The following is a 17,775-nucleotide window of genomic DNA, read 5'->3' on the forward strand; positions in this document are numbered from 1 at the left end:
AATGAGACAGACGTCGATTAAGTCGGAGCTCAGGATTACGGCGGAGTTTTATTTAAAAAGAAAGTCTTCAAATATCAATGCAGTCATGTAATAAATTGAGAAAAAGTGGAGATGCCGGGGATTGAACCCGGGACCTCATACATGCGAAGCATGCGCTCTACCACTGAGCTACATCCCCACATGATGCACGGTACCGAGGAGAGAACCGAATTTACACATGAACCAAAGGGACGTACGGTATTTGTTGGTATTGTCAAATAGAGAAAAATTTTAAAAATATTCATTATCGGCGTGAGTGTTTTGAAGGAATTTGCTACTTGTAAATGTGTCCTGTCGAGTTAAACAGTAAATGTAGTGATATGCTATGATAGATGTTCATTAAAGTTCAGAGTAAAGTTGAGGGTTATTATATCAGAAACAGAGAAAACTAAAGAAAATGTGACTTTTTCAGCAAAAATATAAATAAGTGAACATAAACCAAATATCCTAACCAAGGAAAATAAAATTCTCACTTTGTGCAGTAATCTATACCTGGCTTTTCTGTCTCCATCCATAATAATATATATACATTATATAACCTAAATGTCATCTAAAATCAACGTTTATTTGCAACACAGTACAGCAAATTATTACATAATCAAAAACAAATTAGTTTTCGCAAAAAAAAAAAAAAGTCTCCGTTTTGAATGTCTAGGGTCGGTATAAATGTATGATGTAAAAATGGAGTCATGAGTCAAAAAAAGGTTGGGAACCACTGTGTTATATGGTTCGTCTTTTTTGGCTAACGTTGCTGTTCAGCTAGTTCTTTGAATCCTTTTTTCTTAAGAACATGGGATTCCAGCTGCAAAATAACCAACCACACAAACTAACTTATTTTTGTATTGTTCAGCATTTCTTCATGTAGAGTCGTTCTTATTTTAATGTGTAAATCAGCTCCTGGCCACTAGGGGCAGTGTTGTGCCACTAGGCTGTGTGCTGTACACTTGTAACCTGCTGTCGTTGATACAATATGTTTTAAAAACACAATGCTACACCTGTCCGTTAAACACGCTGCTTTTTACCTGGCGTAAGAAAAAAAAATAACACTAATGGCCGAGAGGAATATTTTACTCCAAAAACTATGACTGCCACTAGATTTTGGCCAAGTCACCGGTAAAAACAACAGTGTTTAACAGTAGCAGGTAAGAAACGCTAGTAAAGCGCCATAGCAATTATGTGTAGAATGTAGGGATGGGAATCGAGAACCAGTTCTTTTTGAGAACCGGATTCCTGTAGCTCGATTCCTTGTAATCGTTTGCCTGCCTCCTTAAGGATTCTGTTTATCGATGCCGCTTTCGTTGCGCATGTGCGATGACGTCACGCGCACGCTGCATTGTTTGGGTTAGAACGTATCCAACATGGTGTAGAGGCAGAAACGGCCTGAAAAGATGACACCAGGTCCATTTGTAACACTTGGAAAGCTTCTGTGTCTTCACAAGGGTAGAGTCCCTCTAGTATGCTCAAACATTTGTCCACAGCATGTGATTCATTCACAGGAATATCACGTATTTGATATGCTACTTAGCAGCGCTTGTGAATGTAGCAGCAGAGTGAACACCAGGCCCAGTTCCGGTTCCGGTGCGGGTAACAAAAGTCATACCCAAATACAAGTTTCCGAAGGTAGGGGAAGGGAACTGAGAGAAACTTTTTTTTTTTTTTTCCTTTTCTTAGGTGTTAATGTGTATACAAAGGTTTTTTTTTTTTTGTTTTGTTTTTTTTTTTAGTTTGTGAACATAGATAATGTGCTGTTTTATAAGTGAACGTATTTATGGGTGGCTAAACAAGTGTGTTAAGTATAGGGACATATGTCTGTGCCTGTATTCCTTTGAAAATTTCAATAAAGAATATTAAAAAAAAAAAAAAAAAAAAAAAAAGCAAGGGAGGCAAACCTTGACCCTCATGTCAAAAAAAAAAAGGAACTGAGGGGCACAACAACAGGAGACGAGCAGAGTCGAACTGCTTCTACACAGTGGACGTGCGGCACTAGAGGAATTAGTAAAACGTCTTTAGTTTGTCTTTTCATTGAAAGACTTTTATTGAAAAAGCCCAGATGGACCAGTGCTAGTGAAGTGTTTCTGTGTAATCATGTACATTCGTTGCGTGCTGTGCTGAGAAATCTGATGTTTAAATGTATGTGTTCCCTGAATCACTTGGAAAATACTGTAATTTTATTGCTGACGAATCGTACATATAGTGTCTGTTCTGGAAGCACTGGTATGACTGCCTCTGGAAAGTATAGAGGGTTTTTTTTTATGTTTTTATTGTGTCTGTATTTATCTGTTTGCTTTTTAATGTGGACCATGAGTCTGTAATAAAGCTCATCTATCTATCTTTTACTGCACGCCGCCGACGCCCCCCCTTCCCCCCCGAACCGGACCCGGCTTCATCTGCTCTTCTTATTTGTCCACACTGTATATGTTCTATTTTCAGTGCAGATGGAAATATAACAGACAGTTAATGCACACACACCCGTTTGTACTCTTTTATTCTCTCACCCAATGAGAATCGATAAGAGAATCCATAAGGAATCGGTTCGATAGGCAGAATTGATGATGGAATCGGAATCGTTAAACTTTTAACGATTCCCATGTCTATGAATGAGTAAATACACGCAAACTGACTTTTTGTATAAATTTTATTGTTGTTTCTAAATGTGACGTAGGCTGCGATGGCCGAGTGGTTAAGGCGTTGGACTTGAAATCCAATGGGGTCTCCCCGCGCAGGTTCGAACCCTGCTCGCAGCGTATCATTCTCTTTTGAGTGCCCGTAGTTGGGTTCTACGCATGTGCAAAGCTATCACGTGCTTTCCTTTTTACGACATTTAAGAAATATTTAAGACAGATGGCGCTGTCGCTACCATATCGGTTCAGGAAAATAATAATTAATTCAATAATAATAATTATAATACTCATACTTTATTTATGTTTATGCGTTTGACAGATGCTTTTTTCCAAAGCGACTTACAGGGGAAAACCAATCAAATCACTCAATCAATCAAATTTTATTTATATAGCGCCAGATCACAACAAAAAAGTTATCTCATGACACTTTACATATAGAGTTGGTCAAAACCAGACTCTAAGCCAGTTTACAGAAACCCAACAGAGTCCTCCAGGAGCAAACACTAATGACTGGTGACAGTGGAAGGAAAAACTTCCCTATAACAGCAGAAACCTGGAGCAGAGCCAGACTCCTGGAGGATGGCCGTCTGCCTTGACCAGTTTATTTATTTATACTACTCTATGAGAAGTTTTAAGTATTACGCACTCAATCATCGGCAAGAATGAAAAGAAAAGTGTTTAATTAGTCCTGCTTAAAATAAAGTATTAGAAACATACAATAAGTCTGGTTTTATTCTGCTGCAATTACTGTTAAATATTATATGTTGGTAATTTTAGATTGCATTTATTTTTCAGATGTATTTTGTTGTTACGCCCCGGCCTAGGGGTTCACCAGGGCAAACATAATGTGCTCAACTTTGTCCCCTCCCAGCTCCCAAGCACACACGTCAGTCGAAAACTAAAGTTTACAATGTTTATTACAATTATTTTTTTCTAAACAACTAAGGAAGGGTTAGGGGAGGGAGCGGCTAAAACAACAAACAAAATATCTTCTGTCAAGTTTAAACTAACTTACCAACTCAAAATAAATGCAAGAAATAAAATACAGAAAACTAACCTAAGTTCCTAACCAAAAAACAGGAGAAAACGGGAAAACAAAAGAGCCGACCTCCTCTACCTGAAAAAGGCTCAATTTACAACCAAAAACTATCTACAACTATATACAATTGAACGGTTACACAAGCACACGAAGACTGAGGGTCACACACACAAACAAAGGGTTGAGAGAGCGGGGATGGAGGCTCCAGGGCCATTTTTAAAGGGGCCGGGTAATCCTGCTCCACCAATCAGCACCTGCAACACAAACAGACACAAAAGGGCGCAGCACACCTACAGGACGGGGGCAGAACACACACACACACACTAAACAGAAAACATATATACATATAAATAGACAAATTATGACCCAGGGTCATAACATTTGTGTACGTACTCTATTTTATTCCATCTGGTGAGTAAGATGCAACGAAATTTCTTTTGCGGTGTACAGCACATAAACAGATGAAAGTTATGAATGACAATAATAAAGCTATACAATTATAGAAAAACGTCTAAAATAACTTTTACGTGTTTTTATAATTTCTTTATATGTTGTTAACTATTCTCAATATATAATTTCTTTTAAAAAATGGCATTTCTACGCTAAGAACCCTTTTTGAATATCGTATGTGCCGTAAATTGAAATGTTTGGACGCAAGTTGTAACGTACTTTCACGCATGCGGGTGAACCGGTCTGGTACTTCCTGAACCGAATAGTGCCTGACAGGGAAGCTCACTGCTCCTGGTGTGATATATACTTGCATGTTCAACACGTCTAGTTTAAACTCTGTGTGTTTTTAAAGGCTGAGCGCACATTTCCGGTATTTTCTTGTTACACATTCAGAAAAGAGAATGAGAAATAAACATGCAGTCATTTCACCCCTGAAAAACAACAAAGATAAAGGTAGAGTAAGATTTTTGCACAAAACTGTATTACATACTAAAATATATTTCTTAGGGTCAGTGAACCATTTTAGAAGCTGGAAAGACTTTTATTCACAAACGCATCATACGAGGGCTGTTCAATAAGTTCATGGCCTCACCCAGAACAGAACAACACAGACTGATAATTTATATTTTATTTTTCAACATAATCTCCATTTACAGCAATGCACTTGGTCCATCGATGTTCAAGCATCACTATCCCATCACGAAAGAATGTAACATCCTGTATTATAACAACCAGTATTTCTGGGTGAGGCCATGAACTTATTGAACGGCCCTCGTATTTATGCAGTGTCAAATTGTGTCACTGTGAAAACTTTTGGCCACAACTTGTAAGAAAACCTCAGTACATTTTTAGGCAACAACACCACAGCCATGATGGTTTTACACTTATTTAAAAGTTGATAATAAAGTGTAAGAGAGAAGCCAGAATGACTTATTTAACCTTTATTTAAATGGAAGTCCCTAGGGAATGAAATTTGTTATTTGAGGGAGACCCGGTCAAGAAGGAAGACTCAAACTAGAAAGAAACTGAAAAACAAGAGCATTTTACAGAATATAACAGATAAAACCAACAGATACAAGCAAAGATAGAGTTTACCCAGTAACTGTAAATAGAGACATGTTAATGTTGTTTCTTCAAACTTAAAGAAGAAAGCAGATCATAGAGTCCACCTGGATGGTAGACTGGACTAGTGATATATTACACTGGGTTACAAAAAATGTTTTTTGCAAGTTGTCTAGGTTTTTTTCAACTGAATTAGGACCATTTTGCACCGCTAAATCCAAAAATGACATCTGTTTTTCTCAATCAGGTCAGGGTTTTTTTTGCTAATTTGATTTGGAAAAATTTGATCTTCTCACAAAATATAATCATTAATACCAAAATAAGATTGGTAAGCACATTTTATGAAACTTGTGACTTGATTCCTGTTAGGTACAATGGTGTATTCACCGCAGATGTAGCAGAATACGTCAGGCTTATTTTTGCAAGATCTTCTAGTCAAAGCCATTTCATTCACCTGTAATATTAAAAAAAACATTAATCATAAATTGGCAAAAGTAAAATCTTCAGAACTCATTTATTGCAAGAAATATGAAAGACTTTTGTATCATATGATGTGAAAATGCCCATAAATGTAAGCAAAAATGTTAAAAAGCCAATATGTAGCATAGTTCAGAAAGTTGACCTGATTGAGCAAAATGAATGTGATTTTTGGATTCAGCACCAAAATGATCCTAAATCAGCTCAAAAAACTGAAACAATAAATTTGTTGTTGACCAGTGTTATATATATATATATATATATATATATATATATATATATATATATATATATATATATATATATTATAAATTCCTTCTATTTCCAGTTGTGAATGCACCATTTTAACTTCACGTGGACTTTTGCAGAAATGCTCTGTGGATGTTTTAGCTTGGAGTGTGTGACAGCAGCTGCATATGGATAATGCCCGCCTGCAGAGAACAGCGGTAACACGACAGAGGATATGCATCCGCTGCTTCTGTAACTTCCTGTTGATGATCCAGTCCCACGCAGGGGGAGGACTCCATCATGATAGGAGCAAGAGGAGTAGGAGCGTTCCTGGGAAAAAATGTGAGGAGTCCCTAAACACTTCAGATTTACATGCACTCATATTACTGTAGTGACTCTATGCATTCTATATATGTTTTAAACTATTACTTTATACTGACTTTGAACTGGTACATTTAATCTTAAAGACTTTTCTTTTTAGTACTTTTATGTAACAGATAAAATATTAGTAAATATTAGTAAAACAGTTGTTTTTTTTTTTTGTTTTTTTTTTTTTTTTATGCTCCATGCTGTTGTTTAAAGCGTTATTTAGAAGAAACATAAGATAAAATGCATCTGAACTAATCTGCCCATTAGTCTATTTCCAATGTTCATCTCATGTATAATTTTGCACCTATCCTACGTCACACACTTGTCCTTTCATACTGCACTACTGATTTTTATACTTGCACTATTGCTCTGTTTGCTGTTTGGTCTCACAGTATTTGTACAGTTTTGTCAAACAAAAAATCTTTTTCTATAGTTGTATACATATACTTAGTCAAATTCCTTGTTTGTGTGCACAAACTTGGCCAGTAAAGCTGATTCTGATCTGCATTTTTGCAGATTTTACGGCAGATAAATAACACTGGTCTACAAATGTTTAGAAATGATTTGTTTCAGAGATTAAATGTGCTAAACGTTACGTATTTTAATCAGATTAATTGGAAAATAAATGATAAAAGTGCCGGTTTGCTGATGTTTTCAAGGTATATGATTAAGTGTTATTACACATATATACTGGTTTATGTACATTTATATAATAGTTTTATAAATCTTCCACTAAATAGAACCTGTAAAGTGAATGTATTCTAATGTGCAGACAGTGTTTTGAAGTAGATCTTGTAGCTCTGAGACAAATATTCCTTTTGAGTCAAACCCATTCTCTCGTTAATTCTTGAATTTCACATTTTGACCCAAGGCTGTATCTAGGAAAGTTCAGCCAACCAGCATTTTTGACTTGACTTTTCTTCATCAGTGACTCTCATGTGGTAAAATTTCATTACTTTTATTCTGGAAGCATTTTCCTCGTAGACCAGTGTAAGTAAACATAAGTTTTAGTTTACACTTTACAACTTCAGCAACCAACAACATCTTAACCATTAGTATAGATACACATTTTACCTGCTTGTTTAACGTCTTTACTTGATGCACATTAACTTTAAGCAGGACCTGTGGAATCCCTCTGTCCAGATTTGGGAAGCAGAGCAGAAAAAGTGCAATTAAAAGGTGGGGGAGGGAAGAGCAAATCACCGTAAAAGCACTGAAACGAATTGAGATTAACGCTGACTCTCACGTTGTCCGCCTGAAAGAGGACTGTTTCTAGTCAGAGGAGGAGAACCAGCATCACCAGAACATAATGAAAAGAGACTAAATGAATATCACCACTAGAGCATAATGAAATCAGAAGTAAAAATGGTGTTATGTATTCAGTTTTGGAGGCTTGTATCTTTAATGCTACATATTCTGAAAGAAACTAGTGCATGACATGTTTCAGTGAAGTGTTTTTCCAATGTGTCACTATGTGGACGGTGTTCGGGGCTTAAACTGGGTGATGATTCCAGGCTTTAGGACCTGGAGGGGCAGGATTCTTCTCCCACTGCCCCTGGATACCCTGGGCGGGACCGTCTGGAAATAAGATTCCACTGTAGAGATTTTCATGTTCTCACACCCCGGTATGACAACTGCTGCAACTACCTCCAACTTGTGTTTATGACAGTCTGAAACATCACTTCCATTTAGTGCAGATCAGCTCTGTGGAACCTGTTTGGAAGCTTCTCAACATCTACCCTCTGGATCTGCTGGAAGAGCCTAATAAGGTAAGATAAAAGTAGTGGGACATTCAGGAGGGGGAAGGGAGGCAACTGAGATCACAGGGAAATGCCCAGGCATGTGAAAAGAGGCCACAGAGTCAGATCTGTGATAAGTGACTCTATTGTGGAGGTAAGAAACAGGGGAAGTTTAGAAGGAAGGAATGAAAAGGAAAAATGCAAAGGCAGAGAAATCACACTTGAAGATAGTTGGCTCAAACTTTTGACCTGAATTCACCGGTGGTAAGTTACAGACGACTAAAATAAATAGCATATATTCATGTTTCAAATACATATACATAGAAAACCTTGCAAAAAAACTGCAGAACTTTGAATAATGCATCATTTCTCATTCATTCTAAAGCTTAATTTGTGCATGAAACTGAAATTAGAAGCTCAGTAATGTTTAGGATGGAAATATTGCACCTTGAATCCATTCATTTCAGTCTTTAAGAATTAAAACACCTTGAGTTCATCTTACATGAATGTGTTCATCTTTATTCAGACACCGAAGTCAGGATTTGCTGCATCCTGTTGCTCGTCTGCTTCTTCTAAAATAAATTTCTGATGTATATTTAATGTTCACTCTGGTTTCCTTAATGCATGTTATTAAGAGATTATAATGTAATATACTGGTCGCTTTTATATCGCTATGATTTAATTAAAGACTTGCAGAAGTCATCCTCAGCTCACAGGATACGTGGACTGGAGTTAAATCCTGACTTTAGCCATGTTTACACAGAGATCCCGGAAAAAAGGTGAGATGGTGATCCCACCTTTTTTCCACCACTGACCGATTTCCACAGCCAAGTCAAAGGACTTATGCCGCGTTTCCACTACGTGGAACCAGCTCGGCTCGGCTCAGCTCAACTCGGTATTCCTGGAGACCATTTCCATTACAAGATACTACCCACTTTACAGTACTTGGACGTCATAGCAATGCGGCGCGTTACTTCCGTGTTGTCTGCTCAGAGAGTTGCTGAAAACTCGCTCATTGCGTGTTGTCTCATCTGAATTTTTACATCGGCCACCAAAGACTGAACCTCCCGGACCAACCATGGTGTAGTTTTGGGCTGTTATCATGTGGATTAATGTACCGCTATATTTACTGTCCACTTCCGCATCTGTTTTTTGTAAAATGGCGGGTCACAGAGAAAACTCTCTGACCAATCAGTGGTCTGCAGTGTTTACACGTCATGGTTTAGTATCTGGTCCCCAGTCCTGGAACCTCGGCGGAGGTGATACCAAAAAACTAGTGCCGGGTTCCAGATTCCAGGTCCTTTTTCGTAATGGAAACGCAAAAAGGCCGAGTTGAGTCGAGCCGATACCATGTAGTGGAAACGGGGCATAACAGAGTTGAGACAGGCTGGACCTGCATTCTGGAATCAAAGGGGCAGTAACGTATAACTTCGGTGTTGGAAATACCCCAAGCATAGCAGTGTTGCTAACCTCTCCAGAGTCTTTCACCATTTCACAAATCTTAGCATGGGTAGAGTCTTCCGCCCAAAGTGACAACAGCTCGTGGATCTCAGCGTCTCCCCAGTTCCACATCTTTCTAGTTGCATTTATATGTTTGTTTACTGTCCACGGCCCATGCCCATTTTTAAATCCCCCCGGCACACGGGTCGCACACGCAAAACGTAACACCTTGGTTGTGGAACGAGAGGTGTTCTTTTTACATTGCATTCCGGAATCATGACTCCACCTTTATCACGGCTGTTACTACCTCCAGAGGCGTTACAAAGCCGCAGTAAAGGTGGGACCAAATGATCCCACCATCTCGTTTACACAGACGTTGTTCCGGAATAAAGGCGAAATACACTCAAGGAAAAAAGAAACGCACCATTTTCGTTTCCTCGATTTTTTCAGAAATATGACAGTTATTGCAAAATTGCAAATTACAATGAGTTCAGTCCTATTCTGAGTCAAAATTAAATGATTGTTTTCCTGGTTCCAGTTGACTCATTTTGATTAGCAATAAGAACTGTATTTGTGTATTCCTCACCCATGTCTGCTCATGAGTGAAAATCAGAGATGAATTGGACCTCTCCTCAATTGTGCACAACCATTCCCTATAAAAAGACACCAAAATGGAGCAAAAACACATTTGTCCACAATGCCACGACTACTACAACCGGAGAGAGATGGGGCCATTGGCATGCTTCAAGCTGGACGGAGCAGACGGGCGTAGCCAGGGTGTTTGGACTCCACCACTCTACTGTTGTACGCCTTGCTGAGCGTTACCACACCACCGGTTCCTCCAACGACCGTCCCAGATCTGGTCGACCGCGTGTTACAACCGCTGCACAGGACCGTGCCAATCGGCTGTCACATCTTCGTGACAGGTTTCAGCCTGATGTGGCCCGATCTCTCTCCGGTTGCAGTAGTGGTGGCATTGTGGACAAATGTGTTTTTGCTCCAGTGAGAATTTGATTTTCCCTGGTCAGGATATGTACAGTCAGTCCAGCTTGGATTTACAAGGCTGACAATTAATACTGGACAAACAAGAACTCAAACTATGAATTATGAAAGAGCTGCAGCATCTGAATCCGACCACAATGAACATTTGAAAGATAAACAGAACCACAGTGCTGCAGTTTCAGCTTCAGTTTGTCATGTCTGTTATGGATTGGGATTGTCTCTCTCAACTCACCATATATTTTTTATTTGTAATTTTTTTGTTTTTTTAATCAATTACTAGAAATTTCAGGCAACCCCATTTGAATTCCAGGCAAGCCCACATGGGGTTCCGACCTCAAGGTTAAAAAACACTGCATTAATTGTTCCATAGCCACTCTAATGAATAGACTTTGCACTGTAAAGCTAAAACTGAAACTCACAAATTTAATTTGGAATTGTATCACTTGCTTTCTGTCTAAGGTTCATATTAATGGGATGCATATTTATCTGGATATCATATTGTGTCAGTATAAATAAAGGTCCAAACAGTATATGAGGAAATACAGTGTAAAGGTATAGAAGATCTAGAAGTTTGTATGGACTGAATAATGTGGGGAAAAAATCCAGTCTGTTGTGGTTTTATCTGAAAAAAGAAAAACAGTTTCAGATGCACAACTGAAAAAATTTGACTGATTGGTCTACTTGTTATTTGGACAATTCTACTGAATGGAAGAAAGTTCCAAGGCACTGTCTTTAAACATTAAAATGCCTTTATTAATATGGCATGGTCATCTAGACCCAAAAAACCACTTCTATGCATTTCAGCTTCAAGCCTTCATCAGGCCTGTTTGACTTCCTAAATATAAAAACAAGCATCTACAACAACTAGATACCAAACTGGAAGAAAACTCCAAGGCACTCTCTTTAAACATTAAAATGCCTTTATTGACATGGCACAGTCATATCTAGACCTAAAAAACTTCTTGACTTCCTGATGAAGGCTTGAAGCTGAAAAACGTAGAAGTGTTTTCTTGGGTCTAGATATGACCGTGCCATGTTAATAAAGGCATTTTAGTATTTAAAGACAGTACCTTGGATTTTGTTCCAGTTTGATATCTACTTTATGAATCCTTTTTTCCAAAGAGCACCTCGAACAAACTTTTTTTTGGTCAGAGAAGCATTCCTTCCCATGATTTTTTTGAATTCAACTGAATGGTTGAATGGTGTATGTGCTTCAGGAATGGATGAAAAAAATACAACTATACCATTAAATATTTTTTGTGCAATTTATTTCATAGTGTGTTTGTTCGAAGGTTAAAAGCTAAAATAAAGCTGAATCATGGTTTACATCTTTATCCTCTCTTCCTCAGTACATAATAATAATGAATCTAATGTTTACCTCATGTCTTCTCTCAGGTTTCGTGGATTAATGTTCATCATGTGGGTGACCAACCTGGTAAACCTGGTCCTTCTAGCTGCGTCAGCCTCAGCCGCCACCTCGGCCTCTGCAGACAAGGTGCTCAGTAACCACGCCACCGTCCTGGCCGACAACAGCGCCAACTTGGCCTTTAGTCTTTACCAAACCATGGCCAAGGAGAAGGACCTGGAGAACATCCTGATTTCCCCGGTGGTGGTGGCGTCCTCTCTGGGTCTGGTGGCTCTGGGGGGCAAAGCAGCCACCGCCTCCCAGGTGAAGACCCTCCTGAAGGCAGATAAAGTCAAAGACGAGCAGCTGCACTCAGGTTTGGCCGAGCTCCTGACCGAGGTGAGCGACCCAAAGACTCGCAACGTCACCTGGAAGATCAGCAACCGACTCTACGGACCCAGCTCCGTCAAATTTGTCGACAATTTCGTCAAAAACAGCAAAAAGCACTACAACTGTGACCAGTCCAAGATCAACTTCAGAGACAAGAAAAGCGCCGTGAACTCCATCAACGAGTGGGCGTCCAAGTCCACCGGTGGGAAGCTGCCTGAGGTGACCAAGGATGTGGAGAAGACTGACGGGGCGATCATCGTCAACGCTATGTTCTTCAAGCGTGAGTCTGAGTAGAATGTTCATGGGCACGTGCATTATGTGGATCCTTCAACACACTGTTAACATGTATAGGTTTGTTTTTCTTCAGCTCACTGGGACGAGCAGTTTCATCATAAGATGGTCGACAATCGCGGCTTCCTGGCGTCTCGGAGCTACACAGTTTCAGTCCAGATGATGCATCGCACAGGTAGATGACATGATAAAACAATATTTTTACCCAAGTAAAAGTGTTTAAGTACACATTTTACTTTTATGGAGCTTATCCTTCTGTCCCACTACATTTAAGTCAAAATCATTTTAGTTCAGGGCAAGGTTATTATCGTTAACGAAAACTAACGAAATGACGAAAACTAGAATTGTAAAAACATTTTCGTTAACGGAAATAAATTAAAACTAAAATTAAAAGAAAAAAAAACATAACTAACGGACACTGTATTGTGTGCTTACAAAACTAACTAAAACCTATAAAAATTATGGATAAAATTCACTTTGTTTTCTTCTTCGTCAATGTAGGATTGATACAAAAGTGATTTATTTCACTTGAGCAATTTTAGCTAGCGGCACCATACGGTACTTGACAGTCCGTCACTTGAGGTCACTTGTGGTTTCCAGTCGTCTTCTGTTCCCCACTCTACCTGAAAACGTGGAGACTAAAGTTGGGAGAAATCAGCAGAGTCCTGTCTGGGATTTATTTGAATACGACGGAGACGAAGAGAAAAGATACAACAAAACTAAACTAAAACTAAGCATTTAGAAAAAAATGAAAACTAATAAAAACTAGCAAACCTGCTCTAAAAATTAAAACTAACTTGATTAGAGAAAAAAAAGTCAAAACTAAATAAAACTAAACTAGAATGAAAAATCTAAAACTATTAGAACCTTGGTTCAGAGGCCACATTCAGCCCAATTTAATCTCAGCTGGGTCAGACCAGTAAAATACGATCATAATTACCTACAGATAATGTCACCTCCAAACGTTTCTCTTTGTGTTAGCGCAAAAAGTGAAATTAAATGAAACATTTCCTAAACAACCATGAAAACATGAAATTTCTGAAGAAAATTAAGTGGAGTTTTAGCAATATTCTGCCTGTTCCTAAGTGTTTTGTGTATTTGTAGATCCACTGTGATTTGTAAGTTCTAATGTGCATGTGTACATGATAAACTGAGCCTTGTTTTTCTTAAGAAATCTTAGGTTGTTCTTGTTATTCACATTTTGTAAAGGAAAGTTTGTAGATGTGAATATTTTCCTAATGTAATTTTACTATTTTCACTCTAAAACATAGAGAAGTTTGGGGTTGACATTATTTACAGGTTATTATGTCATTATTTTACTGGTCCAGATCATGTTGGGCTGAGTGTGGCCCCTGAATTAAAAGGATCTTGACACCCCTGAATTACATAAAGTGACATAAGAACACTATTAGAGCCTAGTTTCTCCTCAGGTTCTTGAGAAGTTTGGTTTCAGAAAAGGTTGATTTTTTTTGAAGACTGTAAGACATGGAGATCCATTCTGATTATATTTGATATGATTTGCTCCATCAGGCCTGTATGACTTCTATGATGACACCGCCAATCAGCTGGTGGTCCTCAGCATGCCACTGGCCCATAAGAAGTCCAGCGTGGTCTTCATCATGCCCTACCATGTTGAACCTCTGGAGAGACTGGAGAAGATGTTGACCCAGAAGCAGGTGAACACATGGCTGGGTAACCTGAAGGAGACCGCCGTGGCCGTGTCTCTGCCCAAAGTCAGCATGGAAGTCAGTCATAACCTGCAGGTACACACTTATGAACACCTCCTTTAACACCAGAAAACCTGTAACAGCACCACCACACGTTAACCCCGTAAGACCCACCACTGTTTTTGTCCCAACCTCCAAAGGATTTTTTTTTCATCTTTTAATTTATCACCATTTATGTTAAAATGACCCTCTGCATTTTGCATTTTTCAATGAAAACCTGGTATTTTTTTTTATTTTTTCTTATATTTAATTCAGCGATGATGTAGATGTTCATTAAAGCACAGATACAAAGGTTGTTATATAAAAGAATAGAGAAAACTGAAGAAAATGTGACTTTTTTAACAAAATATATCATTAAGTGAATGAAAAACAAGCATTTTTAACCACTGTCATTTGTCAAACTACATGGGACTTTTTCTTCATCTGTCAGATTTTTTAATTTGTGCATCTTAAATTGCTTCTTTTTTCATATAAAACCACAGCAAACAGGATTTGTTTGCAATATTCAGTCTATATTAACTTTTAGATCTTCTATACCACAGGTGTCAAACATGCAGCCTGGGGCCCAAATCCAGCCCACCAAAGGGTCCAGCCCGGCCCTTGGGATGAATTTGTGAAATGCAAAAATTACACTAAGATTTTAACAATCCTTTTAGTTCAGGTTCCACATTCAGACCAATTCCATCTCCAGTGGGCAGGGCCAATAAAATCATAATAACATAGAAATAATGACAAATCCAAATGTTTCTCTTTGTAAATGTAAATATTTTCATGTATTTACACTAAAACAAAGCATAATTTTGCAAAAAACGTGAATAAACCGAACAAGTTTGAACAACCTGAAATGTCTTAAGAGAAGAAAGTACAATTTTAACAATATTCTGCCTGTTTCTAAATGTTTTGTGTGTTTGTAGATCCACTGTGATCTGTAAGTTCTAATGTACATGTGGAAATGATAAACTGAAGCAGAATATTGTTAAAATTACACTTATTTTTTCAGTTTGTTCATGTTATTCACATCTTTTGAAAGGATAGTTTGTAGATGTAAACCTTTTCATAATGTCAATTTGCTTTTTTCGCTTTAAAACATAGAGAAACGTTTGGAGTTGACATTATTTCTATATTATTATGTTATTATTTTACTGGTTCGGCCCACTGCAGATTAAATTTAGCTGAATGTGGAACTGAACTAAAATGAGTTTGACACCCCTGTTCTATACCTTCATACTGTATTTCCTCATACAGCGGTTGGACCTTTATTCACACTGTTGTGTTTAATACATAATAATAATAATAATAATAATAATAATAATAATAATAATAATAATAATAATAATAATGATAATAATAATAATAATAATAATAATAATAATAATAATGGATTAGATTTATATACTGCTTTTCTATGAATGCATACTCAAAGCGTGTACAGAGGATCCATTATTCATTTGCTCTCACATTCACACTCTGGTGGTGGTAAACCACATCTGTACCCACAGCTGACCTGGGGCAGACTGACAGAAGCATGGCTGCCAGTCCACGCCTACGGCCCCTCCGACCACCACCAATACCAATACAATACACTTATCTAAATAAACATACATTCCATTAATATAAGTTGGAAAGCAAGTTATAGAAATCCAAGTTAGAACTTGTGAGATTCAGCTTTAGCTTTTAAGTGCAAAGCGTATTTATTACAAAATAATGGCTTTTATTAGAACTCTTCATATTAATAACCCTTACACACCTAGTACTATTTGGCACCTTTCAAATAAATATTTCTCTAAATCTAACCTTTCTTAAATGTTTATCACCTTTTATTATAATATTATCCTGTACATTTTACACTCATTTCATTGTCAAAATCATGTATTTTCCTATATTTAATTCACTGATCATGTAAACGTGCATAAATGCTCAAAGTAATTTTCAAATGTTAATATATAAAAACAGAGAAAAGTGAAGAAAAAGTGACTTTTTCAGTTAAATCTATCATTAACTGAACGTAAACAAGTGTCTCTATCCACTGTCATTGATCCAACTCCATGGGTTTTACTGGTGAAACAATGCTGTAGAAGATGACAGTGTTTCCACGGTAACTACGGAGCCTCTGAACATCCAAATGTATCATATCTGATGACCATGAAGAAATGACAAACTGCATTTTACACCAATTATTTACATGTATTGATAGGATTAGTGGCTCAACAGTTACTCGACATTTTAGATCAGTAGATGGTTTTAGTTAAACTGGTGGACTTTTGGGTCTTTATGGGTTAAACCTAAACCCGTCTGACCTCTGTGCAGAAACATCTGGAGGAGCTGGGCTTGACCGAGGCTGTGGACAAAGCTAAAGCCGACCTGTCCAACATCTCTGGGAAGAAAGACCTGTACTTGTCCAGTGTGTTCCACGCCTCGGCCATGGAGTGGGACACCGACGGGAATGAAATCAACACCGCCGTCTTTGCCACAGACAAGCTGAAAAGCCCGAAGCTGTTCTACGCCGACCATCCTTTCATCTTCTTAGTGAAGGACCAGAAAACAAACTCCATCCTCTTCATCGGCCGGATGGTTCGGCCGAAGGGTGAAAAGATGAGGGATGAGCTGTAACCGCAGGCGGATCTGATAGTTAAATGTTTAATTAAATGTGTGCGTGTGTACATGTTGGGTTTTATTTTCTATTGGAATTGGCTGAAAGAGGCAGGAAGTTGGTCACAGACTGATACTGTGTTGGTACATTCCTTTACATCGAGTGCAGCATTCCACAAATAATACCTGAGGAGATGTTTCTCAACGTTTTGACCTGTGTTTTAATGAGCAACACACTGTGCAGAGACAGAAATATGGCTTTTATTATGGACAGATGACTTACATTAAGTGCAATTTCCCTAATAATAATATCACACAGTCTTATTTGTGCAAAAAATTCCAGACTATTTCATGTCTTACCTAGATTTTTTTTTACTTTCAGCATCAGTCCTTCATGTATTTTTCCCCCATTTGTGATGATTTATATCAAATACACTGGCAACAAAACCAAATTCTATGTGATTTAATAAGACTTGAATCAAAAATAATGTGCACTCAAAGAAATAAATGGTTTTAGACTGTTACAAATTTCCTGTTTTACAATAAAAAGGTTGTTAAACAAGCGTTTGGAGGTTTGGTGTTGTCATTTTTCATTGTGAGATGTGTTATTTATCTTCTTTAGGTACATTTTCCATGTGAATAACACAAGAAAAGTCCAGTTACAGTGGCTTATTTATGTCCAGGATGGCTCTACTTTTGACCTGTGTTTTATTGAGCAACGCACTGTGCAGAGACAGAGATATGGCTTTTATTATGGACAGATGACTTACATTAAGTGTGATTTCCCTAATAATAACATCACACAGTCTTATTTGTTCAAAAATTCTAGAGTATTTCTACATTTTTTTATTTTCAGTCCCAGACCATCATGTATTTTTACCCCATTTGTGATGATTTACACCAAATACACTGGCAATGAAACCAAATTATATATGATTTAACCCTTTCATGCGTAGTGGTCACTCCA

General features: G+C 37.8%; 1 protein-coding gene and 2 non-coding genes across 4 annotated transcripts; 2 read left to right on the forward strand and 1 right to left on the reverse strand.

Annotated features, from left to right (window-relative positions):
- Positions 1–106: 106 nt before the first annotated feature.
- trnaa-cgc (transfer RNA alanine (anticodon CGC)) lies at positions 107–178 on the reverse strand. Its single transcript has one exon. It is a non-coding gene; the product is annotated as a tRNA-Ala (tRNA).
- Positions 179–2,701: 2,523 nt separating this feature from the next.
- Positions 2,702–2,783, forward strand: trnas-uga (transfer RNA serine (anticodon UGA)). Its single transcript has one exon. It is a non-coding gene; the product is annotated as a tRNA-Ser (tRNA).
- A 3,346-nt stretch (positions 2,784–6,129) lies between these two features.
- Positions 6,130–17,375, forward strand: LOC115433577 (serpin H1-like). Of its 2 annotated transcripts, XM_030155056.1 has the most exons (6): positions 6,130–6,258; positions 7,800–8,054; positions 11,862–12,481; positions 12,569–12,667; positions 14,023–14,255; positions 16,527–17,375. In XM_030155056.1, exons 3-6 carry the CDS (start codon positions 11,875–11,877, stop codon positions 16,827–16,829), a joined length of 1,242 nt encoding a protein of 413 aa, XP_030010916.1. In that variant the 5' UTR covers positions 6,130–6,258; positions 7,800–8,054; positions 11,862–11,874; the 3' UTR covers positions 16,830–17,375. The 2 variants fall into 2 exon arrangements, with proteins under 2 accessions (XP_030010916.1, XP_030010917.1); XM_030155057.1 differs by lacking the exons at positions 6,130–6,258; positions 7,800–8,054 and adding an exon at positions 8,150–8,288.
- The last annotated feature ends 400 nt before the right edge of the window (positions 17,376–17,775 follow it).

Source organism: Sphaeramia orbicularis, chromosome 14 (assembly GCF_902148855.1).
Source record: "Sphaeramia orbicularis chromosome 14, fSphaOr1.1, whole genome shotgun sequence".
Classification (NCBI taxonomy): Eukaryota; Metazoa; Chordata; class Actinopteri; order Kurtiformes; family Apogonidae; genus Sphaeramia; species Sphaeramia orbicularis.

Bases quoted from the DNA above. Each gene is read 5' to 3' on its own strand.
- LOC115433577 (XM_030155056.1), top strand. From the start codon at position 11,875: ATGTTCATCATGTGGGTGACCAACCTGGTAAACCTGGTCCTTCTAGCT. The intron at 12,482-12,568 runs GTGAGTCTGAGT...GTTTTTCTTCAG, and splicing joins CAACGCTATGTTCTTCAAGC to CTCACTGGGACGAGCAGTTT. The intron at 12,668-14,022 runs GTAGATGACATG...TTGCTCCATCAG, and splicing joins CCAGATGATGCATCGCACAG to GCCTGTATGACTTCTATGAT.